General features: G+C 39.0%; 6 protein-coding genes across 6 annotated transcripts; 3 read left to right on the forward strand and 3 right to left on the reverse strand.

Annotated features, from left to right (window-relative positions):
* Positions 1-723: 723 nt before the first annotated feature.
* Positions 724-1,668, forward strand: LOC131462262 (olfactory receptor 4E1-like). The gene has a single exon (XM_058633317.1). It carries the CDS (start codon positions 730-732, stop codon positions 1,666-1,668), a length of 939 nt encoding a protein of 312 aa, XP_058489300.1. The 5' UTR covers positions 724-729.
* A 3,315-nt stretch (positions 1,669-4,983) lies between these two features.
* LOC131462150 (olfactory receptor 10A3-like) lies at positions 4,984-6,034 on the reverse strand. Its single transcript, XM_058633135.1, has one exon. It carries the CDS (start codon positions 5,950-5,952, stop codon positions 5,026-5,028), a length of 927 nt encoding a protein of 308 aa, XP_058489118.1. The 5' UTR covers positions 5,953-6,034; the 3' UTR covers positions 4,984-5,025.
* Positions 6,035-9,056: 3,022 nt separating this feature from the next.
* LOC131462164 (olfactory receptor 10A3-like) lies at positions 9,057-10,301 on the reverse strand. Its single transcript, XM_058633159.1, has one exon. It carries the CDS (start codon positions 10,284-10,286, stop codon positions 9,360-9,362), a length of 927 nt encoding a protein of 308 aa, XP_058489142.1. The 5' UTR covers positions 10,287-10,301; the 3' UTR covers positions 9,057-9,359.
* A 332-nt stretch (positions 10,302-10,633) lies between these two features.
* LOC131462263 (olfactory receptor 4B13-like) lies at positions 10,634-12,918 on the forward strand. Its single transcript, XM_058633319.1, has one exon. The coding sequence runs from the start codon at positions 11,962-11,964 to the stop codon at positions 12,916-12,918; it is 957 nt and encodes a 318-aa protein (XP_058489302.1). The 5' UTR covers positions 10,634-11,961.
* Positions 12,919-15,546: 2,628 nt separating this feature from the next.
* Positions 15,547-16,604, reverse strand: LOC131462165 (putative olfactory receptor 1F12P). Its single transcript, XM_058633160.1, has one exon. It carries the CDS (start codon positions 16,587-16,589, stop codon positions 15,663-15,665), a length of 927 nt encoding a protein of 308 aa, XP_058489143.1. The 5' UTR covers positions 16,590-16,604; the 3' UTR covers positions 15,547-15,662.
* A 1,105-nt stretch (positions 16,605-17,709) lies between these two features.
* Positions 17,710-19,601, forward strand: LOC131462139 (olfactory receptor 4B13-like). The gene has a single exon (XM_058633124.1). The coding sequence runs from the start codon at positions 18,581-18,583 to the stop codon at positions 19,559-19,561; it is 981 nt and encodes a 326-aa protein (XP_058489107.1). The 5' UTR covers positions 17,710-18,580; the 3' UTR covers positions 19,562-19,601.
* Positions 19,602-20,946: the final 1,345 nt, after the last annotated feature.

The following is a 20,946-nucleotide window of genomic DNA, read 5'->3' on the forward strand; positions in this document are numbered from 1 at the left end:
GCAATATATTTATAAACACAGAACTTAAATGTGTTTAGGTCTGCACTCTGCTGATACTTGACGTGTTCTTGTCTTCCTTCTTGTAAACCACCAACCTTTTTCATATCCTCAGTTTTTTCTTACATAATTTCTAAAATTAGAGCAAAAATCTACATAGATTCTTTATGTACACATATTTTACACACTGTGCCTTTAAGAACAAGCCTCTGGCTTTAAACTGAGCTCCATTCATTTGTCATTATTTGACCTGTTTTGTTTGTTTGACACATCAAAACAATCATTATTTTTAATCTGATTGAGTTGAAGAATTATTGGCTCTATATATTCTTATTTTTCTGTTTTCTTCTACTTCTTTCAGCATCTCTCTTACATCCTACAGTAAACATCATTTATTATAGTTGTTTTACTTATTTGCAAAATGGACATCATTGACATGTTTTTCTTTTAATCCTGCAGCCTTTTCTCCGCTCAGTTTCCTTGTATTATTTACTTGTTACTTGTTAATAGAAGGACTGGTGGGGCTTTGTTTTTATCACGTGAACACTTATTAAGAGCCATCACATTATATGTAAAGTGCTGCATAAGTAAAGATTAAGAGTTTCAGATTTCCTCATTATCTGGAAAACGCTTCAAAATTGAATTGAAAATGAAATAAAAACGAATTATTAATACTATGAGTAATATTATTACTGTGATAAAGAACAGTTTATCTTGTGTTTTAGGGTGAAGATGATGAAGATGATGTTGAACTCCTCACAGGTGTCACATTTCACTCTGGCTGCTTATTCTGACCCCGGTCTCTTTAAATATGTGATCTTCCTGATTTTGCTGTGTTTCTATGTGTTGATCATTGTTGCTAACGTGCTGCTGATTGTAGTTATCTGTATGAACAGAAGTCTACATGAGCCTATGTACCTGTTTATGTGCAGCCTGTTTGTAAATGAAGTGTATGGCAGCACAGGCTTGTTTCCAGCCCTGCTGCTTCACATTCTCTCTGACGTTCACACCATCTCTGCTGTTTTCTGTTACCTGCAGATCTACTGTGTATATTCTTATGCCGCAATTGAGTTATTGTGCCTCACTGTCATGTCCTACGACCGCTACCTCGCCATCTGTCGTCCTCTGCAGTATCATGCATGTATGACAAGCAAAACAATCGTGTTGCTCATCGCCCTGAGTTGGTTGTTACCTCACCTTGCAATCATTGTTTTGACGATGCTGACTTTACATCTGCAACTGTGTGGAAACGTCATCAACAAAGTTTACTGCGGAAACTACTCCATTGTGAAGTTGGCGTGCTCTGATGCAAGAGTCAATAACATTTACGGACTTGTGCAAATTATGACCTACATTATTTCCCCACTAATACTGATCTTGATCACATATGCAAGTATTTTAAAAGTCTGTTTCTCTGGTTGTAAACAGACGAGACAGAAAGCCGTCAGCACCTGCACACCTCATCTGGCCTCGCTGCTCAACTTCTCCTTTGGCTGCTTATTTCAAATAATACAGAGCAGGTTTGATATGAGCAGTGTCCCTAATATTCTGAGCATCTTATTATCGTTGTACTTCCTGATGTGTCAGCCACTGTTCACTCCGCTGCTCTACGGACTGAAAATGTCTAAAATCTGCACCATATGTAAACGTCTGCTGTGTGGTGGCAGATGAATCAAAGTGAATTACTGTCATAAGTAACGTTTAATGTCACTGGAAACTGAATTAAAATTGATTCAAATCGAATTGATGTATGTTATGAAAAGTGGCTTTGTCATTTTGTTTTCTTTGATCTGAGTGACACGCAAACAACAAAGCAGTTTCCATAGCAACTGAAACCACTATGCTCTGCTTCACCTAAAAAGGTTCTATTCAGTTACAATTACCTCAGCTTTTAAGCTAAATGTGTGATGACATGGGCTAGGAAGAGTATTATGGCCCATGTTTGTGTTACAGCCTGTTTGAAGACTTGATGACCACAGAGCATTGAACAATTTAAAAAAAACAAAAAACCTTTTAGTTTGGCTTTTAGTTTGATCCCTATTATTATTATTATTATGTTTTTTTTTACATTTTGGAAATGTTTAAGTTGTCTTATTGTTGTTTTAGCTAATATATATTTGACTTATCCCTGAATGTACAACATGGTTTTACTTTAAAATAGAGTTTTTCTGAGCCATTGTATTTTGAGTCATTTGTGTTGAGTTCTCATCCTCCTTATAATTCAGTGTCCATGAGAAAATTTAGTGATGATTTATTGCTGTTTTCAGGGCTAGTTATGTCCATGTTCACATCTCCAAAAATCAAAACAGAAACCCCAGTATTATGGATACTGTCTGTGCTACACTTTTTTCTCGCCATAGGCGCTCATTACAGAGAAAGAGCTTAACGTAGCATTCATATCATTATGGTTTTTGATTTTTAGTATGTTGAATTATTACTTTCCCCTATCTAACGTGATGACATCAGCACTCACACGCGGCAAGTAGTGAGTGATGCAGCACCCTCAGCACCCCCTACTGACAAAGGGTGGAACACACAGCGTGGAAATAGTTTGGTTGTTTTTCTCCTTTACAAAAAAAAAAAAATCCGAAATTTAATTACAGTTTTTTTAAGCCGTGAATGATAATTTGCTTGTCCAGTAATATATTAAAACGTGTTTAAAGTATGTTGAATTATTACTTTGCACTAACTTACGATGACGTCACCACACCCAGGTCAAAGTGTAAGGGTCAGCGCCGTTCAAAAACGACGGAGGGAAAACGGTGGCACAGAAAATCAAATATTTCTTGATTTTCTTTATTTCTTAACCCCCAATAGCAACTAAAACACAGAGTGAAGGTGTAGTCAGTGCCCAGTTACAGCAGAAGTGTGTTACAACTGATGTTATGAGTGTGTCGAGTTCCCGCTGGAGAAGTTAACGATCCTGAGCATCAGCCCTGCTAGCACAAGAGGAAACGTTAGCGGCACGTGAGTAAAACAGTTTTTGACGTGACGTTGAAATGTTTCATTACCTGTAGTGTTCCTGCTGACGTTAAATATGTTGATAAACAGAGTAATGTTGATCACCTTCTTAATCAATCAATCCATATATAGCAATTAGCTAGTTTTCAACTGCCCTCCCTGGCTTGGCTTTTCAGAGATAAACAGAATTACACATGTACAGTACAAACCACAATATATAACAATATAAAAGACACATGTCTCATCTGTGGGCTGAAATATGTGCTACCAGAACCTGAATTTGAATAAGTTATGATTGAATCACATAATTTGAATTTTTATTGTTTAATTTGAATCATTGCATTGGAAATATTCTATATATTTTCACATTTAGTTGTCACAATTCAAATTCAGTTGTCATAGTTCTCAAAATGCTCTTCCTTTACTAGTACCCGGATGTCTGTCACAGTAAATAGAAATTTGAATTGTGAGAACTGAATTTCAATTGTGAGAACTAAATGTGAAAATAGCAATTTAAATTCAAATTATGTTATTCAAATTCAGTTTCCAGTGGCACATATTTCTGCCCATACGCATCCACCTAATATAATGTGAAAATCCACAAACTCCAAAACAGTCCGAGCTGATTTAATGTACGTATATGAAAAATGGGCACAATCTTGTTTTCAGTCAGTTCTTGACCTTTTCAAGGGAAAGTTTTGAAATGTGTTAATTGAAATGGAGAAAACGAGGGATGGGACGATACTACTTTTTTGTGTCTGATACCGATATCACAAACCCGGAATCTGAAACTTATTCTGATGCAGTACTTTTAGACCATTTATGAACTATGAAGCTGTTAACACATTTATGCTGAGACATTTCAAAGACATAATTCTTCAACTGTGTAACAAATATAAGTTTTTTGGGTTTGTATTTTTTAAACAACAGGAAGCAAGTCACCACCTTTTGGTATCGGTTTTCTTCTGTGCGATGAACCTGGGATGAGGAAGCGTACATGCTGTCACACACCTGGAGCGCCATCCTGGGGTACCAACCCGACAGCAGGATGCGTGGTTGAACCGTCAAATAAGGCACGTCACCACCTAACATCAGGTGACAGTTCTGAGGAAGGCGGAAGATACACGCCGAAACTGGTTAACAAGGTAAAGGAAAACTTCCAAAACAAACCGAAAAACTAAGTTCAATCAGTAGACAGAATTAATTCTCACAATATGTGTAACAAATATTATTGCCAAATCATGACTCAGCATAAGTGCTTTTGCTGATTTTTTGGATTGTATAGATTTTACATCTTTATCTGGTCGATCTATATCCGATCCATGATTTTGACCGTTTCCCATCCCTAGAGAAAACTGTCCGAATGTGGTTCTGCGGTGGGATATTTTACAGTTGTTATTGACAGAGCTTTAGATGAAACCGTTGAGAGACTCTGGTGCTGAATTACTGACATATTTTAATATTAATTAAAAAAAAAGCAGAGATCAGAGAAGTTATCAAAACTCAAACATTTTTATTTTTGCAGTATATAACAGTGATGCATTGGCTTGTTTTTATCCGTTGTTTTCAGAGGTTGATTGTATAATGAGCCTATGTGTTTTATTGTTGAAGGAGTTGCTTGTGCCCAAACTGTCAAACCGTATGAGATGTAGGAGAAGGTCATGGCGTGCAGGTGTAGTAGGGCTGCCAGGTGTGTGTTGATGGTTACTCTAACATCGTTCATTCCCTCATTTTAAAGATGTTTCTTACGGCAAATGATAATGGTGTCTTTGTTCTGGACATGTGTTGAAGAAAAGATGGTGCATGCACGTACAGTGTCTTGCATTCTGTAACCCATACAGCACCCCTTGGCAAAATTATGTTCCTTTATGTGCACATGGGAGGCACTACAATTATCGACTGTGGGAGTCTCTCTCTGTAAGATAATCAATACAACAAACATTTGCTTTCTCTCTCAACAAAGCTTACTTGGACAAGGAAAAATAACTAAAATATTTGTGGACAGCCAAAAATAAGAGTTTTATGGACGTGGCAGCAGTAGTAAGCCCGATGTTACACTGAAGTGGGTCATGAGGTGGGACGGAAGTACATGTTGCGTATTTTTGACAGCTTGAGTCCGTACATCAGAGGGTTGAAGAGCGGCTGACATGTGACAAAATATAAAGATAAAAACATTCTCAGAATATTAGGGGCGCCGCTCATATCAAACCTGCTCTGCAGAACTTCAACACAAACCCCAAAGAAGAAGTTGAGCAGCGAGGCCACATGAGGTGTGCAGGTGCTGATTGCTTTCTGTCTTGTCTGTTTACAACCAGAGAAACAGACTTTTAAAATCCTCACGTATGTTATCAGAATAAGGACGAACGGGATGATGATGGCGATCACCGTGAACACCAGGCCGTATATGTTGTTGACACTGGTGTCAGAGCATGAAAGTTTGACCACAGAAAAGTTATCACAGTAAACTTTGTGGATGACATTTCCACACAGCTGTAGAGACAACGTCAGTGATATCAGAATGACAATCTCAAGGAGAGGAAACAACCATGACAGAGCAATGAGCACAGCAACCTTTTTAGATGTCATATTTGTGTTGTACTGCAGAGGGTGACAAATGGCGAGGTAACGGTCGTAGGACATGGTGGTTAAATTTAATAATCCAACACAAACATAAGTGTGTCCACAGTAGATCTGCAGGAAACAAAGAGAAAAAGAGATGGTGTGAACATTGGAGAGAGTTTGAAGCAGCAGTAATGGAAACAAGCCTGTACTACCATACAGTTCATTTACTGACAGGCTGCACACAAACAGGTACATGGGCTCATGCAGACTTCTGTTCATACAGATAACTACAATCAGCAGCATGTTGGCAACAATGATCAGCACATAGTAACACAGCACAGTCAGGAAGATCACATATTTAAACAGACCAGTGTCAAAGTAAGCTGCCAATATGAAATAAGACACACAGGTCGAGTTCATCTTCACCCTCATCTGTGAAACAAAACAAAAACATGTTCAGATGACCAGCTGAAGTAATGTGACATTTTCACAAACCTTAGCAAAATGAAATGAAATGAAACGTTCTCCATACATATAAAAATATGTGATGAGGATGTTTAACAGTGTGAATCTAGTGGAGTGTTTTTTTTACATTTTTATGTAATGTCATCCTCACGCGTTGTGAAAAACAAGTTCATTTTCAGATTGATTTTAAAATTATTTTATTTATTTTCAAAAGTTTTCATGGTCTTGCCCTACAGTATTTGTCCGACCAGCTTCAGCTGTACGCTCCCTCATGCTCATTCAGGTTGGCAGATCAGTCATTGTTGGTCGTCCCTGAGACAAAGAAGACAAAGCTTAGAAACAGTGGAATGAGTTGCTTTGCCCATCAGGCAGGCCAATGTCGTGGCAGACTTGAGAAAATCAACTAAGTTGTCTAGCTAGGTACTTGGGCTATCAAAAATTAAAGAACTCACTCTGGAAAAATAACAAAGAGATGAGGCAGCAGTCTTCAGGTCAAACAGGTATTTGAGTGTGGATTCACAAGTCAAACACCTAGTGAGGGTACCAAAGTACACACTGAAACTTCGCTCTCCAAGTCTCTACTTTTATCCTCTGGGTTGGGTGAAGGGCCTCTCCCCTGACCCATGTTTTTATGTAACATATTATTTCATCATTTTCCACTATGAGCAATTCCTAGTTAGTTATACATGTGTCTAGCTGCTTTCAAATTCCGTTTTTTTAAGCATGATGAAAGGCTGCCCCTGAGAGAACTGGCAGGTGACCTTTCACATGCCCTTTCTGACTTTATTATCGTCCCCTGCTTATGCAGCAACACGTTATTGCTCTTGGTCACAGGAAAACATGCCAGTATTATGGATACTGTCTGTGTCAAACTTTTTTCGCCTTAGGCGCTCATTACAAAGAAAAAGCTTAACGTAGCATTCATATCATTATGGTTTCAGGTTTGATTTTTGATTTAAAGTATGTTGAATTATTACTTTCCACTATCTAACGTGATGACATCAGTACACTCATGCGGGAAGTGGGGTGCTGAGGGTGCTGCAGCACCCACTACTGACAAGGGGTGGAAGACAGCGTGGAAATAGACCCTTTCATTGTATACAAACATTCCAAGCCTAGCGAGAATGCTCGTGCAGTTTTGGGTCCGAAAACGTCACAACAAGTAAGTGACTAGTGTGTGTGTCCGCGGTCCTCCACCGAAAAATTCTGAATATGTTCTTTTGTTGTCGTTTAAGGACTGCAAACAATACCTAAATAAATTAGTACTAGCCAACGGCAATAGTCTACCTGACCCAGCTTTCATCAAAGATTGAGTAGATGATATTAGCAAGTGGCCAGCTATTCACTCTTACGTTATAGATAAACCTAGCCCATACACGCGAGAAAGTCTATGCTCAAACAAGTCTTACAAGGAACGTTTTTAGCACACCATGTTTACTTGCCAGCGTGCTAGCAGGCCGGCAGCTAACTACAAGCTAGCTACGTCCAAGGCCACAACATAACTTTAGGCAGCATAGGTTTCATACATATGTATGTGCATTGACACACATTTCTGTGAAATCCAGGCTTTTCATCGTAATCCTAAAAGAAAGAGCTGATAAATGATAACTTGCATGAAATGAAGTGAGCACTACAAATGCAAACCTCTTTGACTGCAGTAGCATCACCCCAGTCTTCTCTTTTTAATGCTTGGAGCCACAGACGATGTCTATTTTTTTGAAAGATGATATTCAGTAGGGATTCTGAAGAACTTGACACCATTGCTGATTTTATTTTCTCAGCCAACTACGCTAAAAGTAGGCATCTTATGTGTTGGAATGTTGTACACGTTAATGGTACAAGTGTGTTTTCTGACCCCAAACTGCGTGTGCACATTTCTGTGACGTAGCTCTTGAAAGGGTCTATAGTTTGGTTGTTTTTTCCTTTTTTTTTTAATCAGAAATTTAATAACAGTTTTTTTTAAGCTGTGAATGATAATTTGCATGCCCAGTAATATATTAAAACGTGTTTAAAGTATGTTTAATTATTACTTTCCACTAACTTATGTGATGACGTCAGCATACCCAGGTCAAAGTGTAAGGGTCAGCGCCATTCAAAGACGACGGAGGGAAAACGGTGGCACAGAAAATCTAATAATTCTGGATATTCTTTATTTATTAACCCCCTCCGAAAAGCAACTAAAACACAGACTGAGGGTGTAGTCAGTGCCCACTTACAGCACAGGTGTTGTTACAAGTGATGTTATGAGTGTGTCGAGTTCCCGCTGGAAAAGATCACGATCCAGAGTATCAGCTCTCGTTAGCACAAGAGGAAACGTTAGCGGCACATGAGTAAAACTGTTTTCAGAAAAATTACAGAAACAACATGTTGAAATGTATTATTCCCTGTAGTGTTCCTGCTCACGTTAACTATGTTGATAAACAGAGTAATGTTGATCACCTTCTCAATCAATCAACCCATGTATAGCAATTTGCTAGTTTGCAACTCCCCTCCCTGGCCTGGCTTTTCAGAGATGAACAGAATTATACATATTCAACAGGAAGTCGGCCGTCTTGGATTTGGCGTCCATCTTGTTTTACAGAGACCGACCCTGAACACGTCTACGAACGCAAATTTGACCCAAACTCGATGTCGGCCATATTTAATTCCGCCTTTGTTTCGCCACCAAACACAAAGTGCCCTGTAACTCACCCGTACATTGACCTATCGGCTCGAAACTTGATATGTGAGACCAAGGGCCCGCCCTGAACACATCTGCAAGACATTACATACAAGCACAATGCTGCTTGCAGCTTTACTTTACAGTTGTTATTGACGAAGCTCCTGGTGAGTCTTTGGATGAAACCACTGAGAGACTCTGGTGCTGAATTACTGACAAATTTGAATATTCATTGTAAAGAAAGCAGAAATCAGGGAAGTTATCAAAACTCAAAATTTTTTATTTTTGCAGTATATGACAAAGATTTTTATCCATTGTTTTCAGAGGTTGATTGTTTAATGAGCCTATGTGTTTTATTGTTTAAGGAGTTGCTTGTGCCCAAGCTGTTAAACAGTATGAGATGTAGGTGAAGGTCATGGTGTGCATATATAGTAGGGCTGCCAGATGTGTTTTGCTTGTTACTCTAACATCGTACATTCCCTCTTTTTAAAGATATTTCTTACGGCAAATTATAATGGTGTCATTGCTCTGGACTCTTCGCACATGAGAGACACTACAATTTTCAAGTGTGGGAGTCTCTTTCTGTAAGATAATAAATACAACAAACATTTGCTTGCTACCTCAACAAAGCTTATTTGGACAAGGGAAAATAACTAAAAATAAGAGTTTAATAGACGTGGCAGCAGCAGGAAGACAGATGTTACACTGAAGTGGGTCATAAGGTGGGACGGAAGTACATGTTGCGTATTTTTGACAACTTGAGTCCGTACATCAGAGGGTTGAAGAGCGGCTGACATGTAAGAAAATACAAAGATAAAAATATTCTCAGAATATTAGGGGCGCCACTCATATCAAACCTGCTCTGCAGAACTTCAAAACAAACCCCAAATAAGAAGTTGAGCAGCGAGGCCACATGAGGTGTGCAGGTGCTGATTGCTTTCTGTCTTGTCTGTTTACAACCAGAGAAACAGACTTTTAAAATCCTCACGTATGTTATCAGAATAAGGACGAACGGGATGATGATGGCGATCACTGTGAACACCAGGCCGTATATGTTGTTGACACTGGTGTCAGAGCATGAAAGTTTGACCACAGAAAAGTTATCACAGTAAACTTTGTGGATGACATTTCCACACAGCTGTAGAGACAACGTCAGTGATATCAGAATGACAATCTCAAGGAGAGGAAACAACCATGACAGAGCAATGAGCACAGCAACCTTTTTAGATGTCATATTTGTGTTGTACTGCAGAGGGTGACAAATGGCGAGGTAACGGTCGTAGGACATGGTGGTTAAATTTAATAATCCAACACAAACATAAGTGTGAACACAGTAGATCTGCAGGAAACAGAGAGAAACGGAGATGGTGTGAACATTGGAGAGAGTTTGAAGCAGCAGTAATGGAAACAAGCCTGTACTACCATACACTTCATTTACTGACAGGCTGCACACAAACAGGTACATGGGCTCATGCAGACTTCTGTTCATACAGATAACTACAATCAGCAGCATGTTGGCAACAATGATCAGCACATAGTAACACAGCACAGTCAGGAAGATCACATATTTATACAGACCAGTGTCAAAGTAAGCTGCCAATATGAAATAAGACACAGAGGTCGAGTTCATCTTCACCCTCATCTGTGAAACAAAACAAAAAATTATGCAGATGATCAGCTGAAGTAATGTGACATTTTCACAAACCTTAGTAAAATAAAATGAAACAAACACATTCTCCATACATATAAACATGTGATGAGGATGTTTAACAGTGTGAGTCGGAGTCACTGCAACTCTTCTATAAGTCATCACGCTGACGTCATCATCAGAGGGTTGTTCATAGTATTCTTTGTATGTGTGCCTAGTAAATGTTAGGGGTGGGAATAACATTTGATCACAGTATTACTTTTTTTTTTTTTTTTTTTTTTTTTAAATGTATGTAACGTCATCCTCAGGCATCTTCAAACAAGCTAATTTTCAGATTGATTTTAAAATTTCTTTATTTATTTTTAAATGTCTACATGGTCTTGCCCCACAGTGTTTGTCCGACCAGCTTCAGCCATATGCTCCCTCATGCTCTCTCAGGTCAGCAGATCAGTGATGGTTTGTCGCCCCTAAGACAAAGAAGACGAAGCTTAGAGGTGACCTGAAACAGCGGAATTAGTTGCTTTTGCACATCAGGCAGGCCAACTCACTTCCTGTTTTTAAGTCCTCTCTTAAAACAATTTTTTTCTCTTTGGCTTTTAACTCAGTTTGAGTTTGACTGTTTTTATTGTTTTACTGTCTTTTCTTGCTTTTACGTTTTTGTATGTGTCCTCATGTCTGTGGTTGGGAGGGTCAGGGCCGGAAGGTTGAGACGTCCGGTTGAATTGTCCAATGGGAGCACCCATGTGGGAAAACCACAAGGCCTGCTGGGAGTCTGAAAAGAACTAATTTTGTTTGAAACTGGCGCCTTTTCTTTGTGGTCAGGCTTGGAATGTTCCAACAGGCCCCAAACAGACTTCTGAGTCCCCAACACTTACATTATTTACATTATTACATACATTTGTTTAAGTATTTGTCCAAAAACACTCTAAAAATTGTTAGGTGTGAATGTGAGAGTGAATGGTTATTTGTCTCTGTGTGTTGGGCCTGTGATGGACTGGCGACCCGTCCAGGACTATGTCAGCTGGGATTGGCTCCAGCTCCCCGCGACCCTCATATGGAGGATAGAGCGGTGAACATGAATGATGATCCATACATGATAACAATACAAGAAGAACACAAGAATAATGAAGAATTTTGTTTTATCTTGGTTTAATATTTCATGAAAGTGTTGCTAATTAGGGCCAAATTCTATTGTTCTATTGTATATCTGTTTTCAGTTTGTCTGATCAAACTGTATCTGTCTATATAAACTAAACCTAAAAAATATACAACATAAAACTTAAACGGAAAAGGATCCTATATAAAATACATGCAGATGTACAGACATAGGAAGGAACACATATGAACACATGAACAAAACACACAACAGATGGCAAAAAGGTAAAGCAGTTCACAGCAATTAAAAATATATTTAAGTCCCATTTTATAATTTGTTTCATGCCGTTTTTGTGTATTTATTTGGATATTTGTATAGTTTGTTGTTTGTATAGATTTACATGTCATTACGTACCATAGTGTGGGCGTCCACTGACAGTGATGTTTAAAACAGTGTAGAGTGAAGTCCTCTGTCAGTAACATAGGTATGTATGTTTGTGGTCAGACAGTGGTAGGTTTGTGACTAAAACATCTATGTCATGAATGTTTTGCACTTCAGTGTCCCTGAGCGAAGATGATGAACTCTTCTCATGTGTCACATTTCACTCTAGGTGCCTATTCTGATCCTGGCCTGTATACATACGTGATCTTTGTGTTTGTGCTTTGTTTCTACCTGTTAATCATTGTTGCTAATTTGCTGCTGATTGTAGTTATCTGTATGAACAGGAGTCTACATGAACCTATGTACGTGTTTGTGTGCAGCTTGTTTGTAAATGAACTGTATGGCAGTACAAGCTTGTTTCCAGCACTGCTGCTTCACATTCTATCTGACATTCACACCATCTCTGTTCCTCTATGTTTCCTGCCGATTTTCTCAGTTTATTCTTATGGTAGCATCGAGTTCACCAACTTAGCTGTCATGTCGTACGACCGCTACCTCGCCATCTGTTACCCTTTGCAATATAAAACACACATGACAAGTAGTAAAGTTTTCCTGCTTATTGCTGGAATATGGTTTCCTCCTATTGTTGTTTTTTCTGTGACAGTGTGTTTGACATCGTCTCTGCATCTCTGTGGAAACGTCATTGACAAAGTTTACTGCGACAATTACGGCATCATCAAATTGTCCTGTGGTGACACAAGAGTCAACAATGTCTATGAGCTGATGGCGACGTCACTCACTGTCTGCGCTCCCTTGTCCGTCATTGTCTTCTCATACATAAGGATTTTAAAAGTCTGTTTCTCTGGTTGTAAACAGACAAGACAGAACGCAGTCAGCACCTGCACACCTCATCTGGCCTCACTGCTCAACTTCTCCTTCGGGGTTTGCTTTGAAGTTTTACAGAGCAGGTTTGATATGAGCAGTGTCCCTATGACTCTGAGAATTTTTTTATCTTTATATTTTCTCACATGTCAGCCGCTGTTCAACCCTGTCATGTACGGACTCAAGTTGTCCAAAATACGTCATGTCTGTAAACATCTGCTGCTCAGCAAGTGTCAGTCATCATTCAGCAAGTTTGAGCAGCTTTAGTATCAACAACACAAGGGACGATGATAATGAAAACAACAACAATAATAATAATTATAATAAAAAGTCACAAAACCTCCAATGTTGTGTCCCAGTGCTTTTGCTTTACTAGTTATGGTTTTAGAGATGCATTATTTTATTGATTAGGAATTAATTACTAAATTAAACACTATCCATTAAGACATCCTTTCTCATAGTGCGGTCCACGTCAGTGACCCCTAGTGGTCTGCGAGGTGATAAGCAAGTAACATGTCATGTTTTAAAATTTAAAAGGTCAGTGTTTTAAAGGCCACATCGACCGGAAGCTCCAATTAACGCTGCATTTGTGTGTGTGTATCTGCGTCATTACCTCGTTTATGAAACCCTAAAGTTTCAAAACAACAGTTTAGCCACTGCTGAGAAAATAGTGTTGTATTGTTTTCCTGGGCTCTGCAAAGCGGATCGGCACTTCCTTAATTTGATGTCGTCATCAGAAATCCTCACCACTCCTCTCACCACCGTAGCGCCTCCTGGTGCGGGCACTAGTCCGGGCACATCCGGTTGCGTACATTCAACCCCAGAAGAAGAACTACTCTCGTTGTAGCTGCTGAGATGCAGAGCATCCACCGTGCCAGAGGGGGAGCTGTGTATCTGAGAGCTGGCCTATCTATTACATCACTTCCAGGTACCTGGCCAATCACAGGACAGTCGGAAAGCTCTTGTTGGCTGGCCAATCACAACACAGTCCACGTTCTGGGGGTGTGGTTTTGGTCTGAAACAGTGCGGCTGACGAGAGCATCAGTGAGGAGATATTTTGATTGGCTCGTTTGCAGCGACTATTAGGTTTTTAACCATGAAAACAAGTTAATATATGTAAGTAGACCTCCATAACTAACATATATGTGTGATACAAGCATTCGATGTCACCTTTAATTAATTAATTAATTCATTTATTCATTTGATTATTTAATTTGATTGATTATTAATTTGATAGTAATTATTGTCGTTGCTTCCAAGAGCAGAACTACTGGGGTAATATCAAACTGTATAAAGGCCTGGATTTAGGTTGAAGTAAATACCCAGCACTTTCTTTATGTCTTCATGGACATATTTCCAAAAATCTAATTTTTGGGCAATCCCAAATCATATCACTTCAGTCACCCACCATCCCACTGTTCCTTGAACATATATTATCCCATATATTTAATCTCGTTGTACACTGTATAATGACAATTAAGGTGATTCTGATATTACTTTGTTTTCAGGTGATTGTTGGGATGTTCATACATTGCATCTTCAGCTATCTTTATCTTTAACTTATGTTAGCACAGCCATCTACTTTGCCTTCATGTAGTTCCAATCCTTTTCTCTTTTTAATATAATTTGGCCACATTTATAAATCCAAATTAGGGGTGGGCGATATGACCTAAAATTAATATCACGGTATTTTTCATCTTTTGAACGGTGACGGTATAATATCACGGTATTACTTTTTTTGGTAGGTTTTGGGAGGAGTACATATTTTTTAATAATATTCTAATCTCATATTTGTAGTTTTTTTTCCTTTCTGATCCGGTCCCCAGAGGAATCACGGCTAAACAGAAAATACAAACAGAAAAGGACGTGACAAATTTTCTGAATATGAAATGTTAGGTTTACATAGTGTAACTTACCAATAGCGTTGTGCAGTCTGTGTCCAAAACATGCGAGTCTCGTATATTTATTAATTATCAGAGCGCGCACCATGTTTGCACCGCTGTCAGTTGTCATGCACATCAGACGCGCTTCATCCAAGCACCAGTCAGAAAGTGCGTCCTTCAGGGAAGAAGGCGGTCTGGAGGCATCTGCTGCGCAACTTCCAGTCATTGTCAATGAAGTGGATCGTGAGGCTAATGTATGGCTCAGTAGTCCGGCTGGACCATAAATCCGAAGTGGCCGAGTAGGCGTCAAGGTGGCGAATTTCGTTCATTACTCTGTCCCGTACCTCCGTGTACAGCTCTGGCAAGTGCTTGTTACGCTAATTTTATGGCCACTCCCCTTTTACCACCGAATATGTTTTACTTTTTTATTTGCAACAAGATATACAGTATATAAGGACAGATATTCAGACCACTGAACATTTGAAGAAAATGTAATGCATTATTATTTAGAATTAGGAGATTATTGGCGCTCAATTGATTTATCACGGTATTGACGGTATTGCAAAATCCATATCATGGCGCAATGTCACTCCGGTGCTGACTATGACACCGGTATACCGCCCACCCCTAGTCCAAATGACATTCCAATTTCTTCGCTGTGGATCCTGTAACATGAATCAGTGACTCAGTGTCCATCTCACTCTTGGCACACAGCTTGAGATCATACATGTAGAGGAGATGGCTAATGGTTGCCCCACTCAAATAAGGTTTATTATTATTTAAACAACATCATTACATCACGGAATCATATTGTCACATTTTTTTGAAGCGGTGTGATGTTTTTACTAAAATTCAAATGGCACAAATGAATCACCTTGTTGCTGGTTACTTTTAAAGATGTTTATTAGGCAAATGATAACGTGTTGTAGCTCTGGACTTGGGAGACACTACAATTATCAACTGTGGGAGTCTCTCTCTGTCAGATAATAAATACAACAAACATTTGCTTGCTCTCTCAACAAGGCTTACTTGGACAAGGGAAAATAACTAAAATATTTGTGGACAGCCAAAAATAAGAGTTTTATGGACGTGGCAGCAGCAGGAAGCCAGATGTTACACTGAAGTGGGTCATAAGGTGGGACGGAAGTACATGTTGCGTATTTTTGACAGCTTGAGTCCGTACATCAGAGGGTTGAAGAGCGGCTGACATGTAAGAAAATACAAAGATAAAAATATTCTCAGAATATTAGGGACACTGCTCATATCAAACCTGCTCTGCAGAACTTCAAAACAAACCCCAAATAAGAAGTTGAGCAGCGAGGCCACTTGAGGTGTGCAGGTGCTGATTGCTTTCTGTCTTGTCTGTTTACAACCAGAGAAACAGACTTTTAAAATCCTCACGTATGTTATCAGAATAAGGACGAACGGGATGATGATGGCGATCACTGTGTACACCAGGCCATATATGTTGTTGACACTGGTGTCAGAGCATGAAAGTTTGACCACAGAAAAGTTATCACAGTAAACTTTGTGGATGACATTTCCACACAGCTGTAGAGACAACGTCAGTGATATCAGAATGACAATCTCAAGGAGAGGAAACAACCATGACAGAGCAATGAGCACAGCAACCTTTTTAGATGTCATATTTGTGTTGTACTGCAGAGGGTGACAAATGGCGAGGTAACGGTCGTAGGACATGGTGGTTAAATTTAACAATCCAACACAAACATAACTGTAAACACAGTAGATCTGCAGGAAACAAAGAGAAAAAGACATGGTGTGAACATTGGAGAGAGTATGAAGCAGCAGTAATGGAAACACGCCTGTACTACCATACAGTTCATTTACTGACAGGCTGCATACAAACAGATACATGGGCTCATGCAGACTTCTGTTCATACAGATAACTACAATCAGCAGCATGTTGGCAACAATGATCAGCACATAGAAACACAGCACAGTCAGGAAGATCACATATTTATACAGACCAGTGTCAAAGTAAGCTGCCAATATGAAATAAGACACAGAGGTCGAGTTCATCTTCACCCTCATCTGTGAAACAAAACAAAAAATTGTTCAGATCATCAGCTGAAGTAATGTGACATTTTCATAAACCTTAGTAAAATTAAATGAAACAAACACATTCTCCATACATATAAACATATGTGATGAGGATGTTTAACAGTGTGAGTCGGAGTCACTGCAACTCTTCTATAAGTCATCACGCTGACGTCATCATCAGAGGGTTGTTCATAGTATTCTTTGTATGTGTGCCTAGTAAATGTTAGGGGTGGGAATAACATTTGATCACAGTATTACTTTTTTTTTTTTTTTTTTTTTTAAATGTATCTAACGTCATCCTCAGGCATCTTCAAACAAGCTAATTTTCAGATTGATTTTAAAATGTCTTTATTTATTTTTAAATGTCTACATGGTCTTGCCCCACAGTGTTTGTCCGACCAGCTTCAGCCATATGCTCCCTCATGCTCTCTGGGTCAGCAGATCAGTGATGGTTTGTCGTCCCTAAGACAAAGAAGACGAAGCTTAGAGGTGACCTGAAACAGCAGAATAAGTTGCCTTTGTACATCAAAAAAAACTGATGACTGTTTTTATTTTTTTATGTCTTTTCTTGCATTTACGTTTTTGTATGTGTCTGTGGTTGGGAAGGTCAGGGCCGGAAGGTTGAGACGTCCGGTTGAATTGTCCAAATGGAGCTGAGAGTTCAGTTCCGTCGATATTCACACCTTTGTGTGAAAACCACAAGTCCTGCTAGGTGGTGGAGTCTGGAAAGAACTCATTTTGTTTGAAATTGTTGCCTTTTCTTTGTGGTCAGTCTTGTGGTCAGGAATGTTGCAACAGGCCCCAAACAGGCTTCTGAGGCCCCACCACTGACATTATAATTGTTTCAGTATTTCATTTGTCCAAAAACACTCTAAAAATTGTTAGGTGTGAATGTGAGAGTGAATGATTATTCGTCTCTGCGTGTTGGTCCTGTGATGGACTGGCGACCCATCCAGGACTATGTCAGCTGGGATTGGCTCCAGCTCCCCGCGACCCTCATGTGGAGGATAGAGCGGTGAACATGAATGATGATCCATACATCATAACAATACACCAAAATAAAGAAGAATTTTGTGTTTTTGTTTTATCCCTGTTTAATATTCCATGAAAGTGTTGCTAATTAGGGCCAAACTCTATTGGAGATCAGTTTGTCTGATCAAACTATATCTGTCTATATAAACTAAACCTAAAAAATATACAACATAAAACTTAAACGGAAAAGGATCCTATATAAAATACATGCAGATGTACAGACATAGGAAGGAACACATATGAACACATGAACAAAACACACAACAGATGGAAAAAAGGTTAAGCAGTTCACGGCAATTAAAAATATATTTAAGTCCCATTTTATAATTTGTTTCATGCCATTTTTGTGTATTTATTTGGATATTTGTATAGTTTGTTGTTTGTATAGATTTACATGTCATTACGTACCATAGTGTGGGCGTCCACTGACAGTGATATTTAAAAGAGGCGAGGGAACAGGTTTAGTGGGTGTATGAGTGTGTGTGTGTGTGTGTGTGTGTGTGTCTATGTATGTATATTATTGTGTGTGTGAGTATTTATTATTTTATTCGGTATCACTGAAACACAGATAAAATAACATGTGTTGCTTTTACCTCAGTAGCAAGTTATTTACAGGCGAAGTCAAATGTAGTAGCCAACATGTATGAAGAAAATGTTAACATTGAAGTTAAATGAATGTGTGTGTTTAATGAAAATAGGAAAAATAATGGGTCCAGAGATTTCTGGTGCACATTCAAAGTTATTTTCTGTGAGAGGGTCTTGAAGGTAAATTCTGTTTTCTAGTTTTATTTTCACAAAATGTGCAAAACTAGAGGTCCACACTTCCACAGTGTAGAGCGAAGTCCTCTGTCAGTAACATAGGTATGTATGTTTGTGGTCAGACAGTGGTAGGTTTGTGACTAAAACATCTATGTCATGAATGTTTTGCACTTCAGTGTCCCTGAGCGAAGATGATGAACTCTTCCCATGTGTCACATTTCACTCTAGGTGCCTATTCTGATCCTGGCCTGTATACATATGTGATCTTTGTGTTTGTGCTTTGTTTCTACCTGTTAATCATTGTTGCTAATTTGCTGCTGATTGTAGTTATCTGTATGAACAGGAGTCTACATGAACCTATGTACGTGTTTGTGTGCAGCTTGTTTGTAAATGAACTGTATGGCAGTACAAGCTTGTTTCCAGCACTGCTGCTTTACATTCTCTCTGACATTCACACCATCTCTGTTCCTCTATGTTTCCTGCAGATTTTCTCAGTTTATTCTTATGGTAGCATCGAGTTCACCAACTTAGCTGTCATGTCGTACGACCGCTACCTCGCCATCTGTTACCCTTTGCAATATAAAGCACACATGACAAGCAGTAAAGTTTTCCTGCTTATTGCTGGAATATGGTTTCCTCCTGTTGTTGCTGTTTCTGTGACAGTGTGTTTGACATCGTCTCTGCATCTCTGTGGAAACGTCATTGACAAAGTTTACTGCGACAATTACGGCATCATCAAATTGTCCTGTGGTGACACAAGAGTCAACAATGTCTATGAGCTGATGGCGACGTCACTCACTGTCTGCGCTCCCTTGTCCGTCATTGTCTTCTCATACATAAGGATTTTAAAAGTCTGTTTCTCTGGTTGTAAACAGACAAGACAGAAAGCAGTCAGCACCTGCACACCTCATCTGGCCTCACTGCTCAACTTCTCCTTCGGGGTTTGCTTTGAAGTTTTACAGAGCAGGTTTGATATGAGCAGTGTCCCTATGACTCTTAGAATTTTTTTATCTTTATATTTTCTCACATGTCAGCCGCTGTTCAACCCTGTCATGTACGGACTCAAGCTGTCCAAAATACGTCATGTCTGTAAACATCTGCTGCTCAGCAAGTGTCAGTCATTATTCAGCAAGTTTGAGCAGCTTCAGTATCAACAACACAAGGGACATTGATAATGAAAACAACAACATAAATAATAATGATAATAAAAAGTCACAAAACCTCCAATGTTGTGTCCCAGTGCTTTTGCTTTACTAGTTATGGTGTTAGAGATGCATTATTTTATTGATTAGGAATGAATTACTAAATGAAACTATCCATTAAGACATCCTTTCTCATAGTGTGGTCCACGTCAGCGACCCCTAGTGGTCTGCGAGGTGATAAGCAAGTAACATGTCATGTTTGAAAATTTAAAAGGTCAGTGTTTTAATTTCAGTGTTTTTCAAACTGCCTGTGACATATATGTGTTGTTTTCAATATCAAATCAACTAGTAGCCTATGGAAAATCAAAAAATATTTGTTTTGTGGCATTGTCTGACTTGAGCAGTGCAGTTGACCAGTTTTGCGACACCGCTGACCACAACCGTTTTGGGGCTATTTTGAGTTAGGTGGTCCGTGAGTGTTTTTTTATGGGTTAAGTGGTCCTTGGTCTGAAAAAGTTTGAGAAACACTGCATTAAGATAATGGATGAATCTGTTTAAGTGTTTCTGTAAATGTGAATATGTTATGATTTGTTTGCTTCTCAATGACGGTGAACCTTTTGTATATGATTTGTTTGAAAACGTCATTTTGAAGGTTGAGAAACACTGATTGATCAAGAAAACTGAATGTGCTGTGTCTGTTGTTCACACAGGGAGCCTGTTTTCTACAAAGCAGCTGGTATATTTTACATAAGCTTTTAACTTGGCGGGTGGAGTGGCTCAGTGGTTAAGACCGGTACCCTGTGTGCGAAAGACATCATGATCGCAATGGTCTTAAGTTCGACTCCACCCCTGGCTGATTGTACTCAATTCCATTGTAAGTCGCTTTGGATAAAAGCGTCTGCTAAATGACATGTAATGTAATGTAACTTGCCTTACAATGCCTTTGTATTCAAGAAAATCTCCAGACTCTTTCACATTTTCAATGTCTATAGCTTTTGAATTCTCAGGCACAACGCTTTCTGTTCAAGTTACAAAGTAAAACCCTTTATATTGTCAGCATGAGATCTCTAATCTATAAGCAAACATATTTGATGATCGATGAGGTTGTTTGGACAATAAACAAATTTTAGCCTCATAACAAAAGGCTCAGCTAATATAGTGCACGTCAGTTTACGGTAAGGCTGTGATATCACTCTCCCTCAAGTCCATAGAAAAAAACTGCATTTTTATGTAGCAAGAACACAGTAGCTGCTGGTGTACTTTTGCTTTGTTTGGTAAGTTTGTCTCATTGAGGTAAATTTGCACAAATGATTTTAAACACTGATTAGGTAAATTGGACACTCTAAATTGACCATAGTTGTGAGTGTGAGAGTGAATGGTTGTTTGTCTCTCGCCATGTGATGGACTGGCGATCT

Source organism: Solea solea, chromosome 7 (genome assembly GCF_958295425.1).
Source record: "Solea solea chromosome 7, fSolSol10.1, whole genome shotgun sequence".
NCBI lineage: Eukaryota > Metazoa > Chordata > Actinopteri > Pleuronectiformes > Soleidae > Solea > Solea solea.

Coding starts and splice junctions, on each gene's coding strand:
- LOC131462262 (XM_058633317.1), top strand. CDS start 730: ATGATGAAGATGATGTTGAACTCCTCACAGGTGTCACATTTCACTCTG.
- LOC131462150 (XM_058633135.1), bottom strand. CDS start 5,952: ATGAGGGTGAAGATGAACTCGACCTGTGTGTCTTATTTCATATTGGCA.
- LOC131462164 (XM_058633159.1), bottom strand. CDS start 10,286: ATGAGGGTGAAGATGAACTCGACCTCTGTGTCTTATTTCATATTGGCA.
- LOC131462263 (XM_058633319.1), top strand. CDS start 11,962: ATGATGAACTCTTCTCATGTGTCACATTTCACTCTAGGTGCCTATTCT.
- LOC131462165 (XM_058633160.1), bottom strand. CDS start 16,589: ATGAGGGTGAAGATGAACTCGACCTCTGTGTCTTATTTCATATTGGCA.
- LOC131462139 (XM_058633124.1), top strand. CDS start 18,581: ATGATGAACTCTTCCCATGTGTCACATTTCACTCTAGGTGCCTATTCT.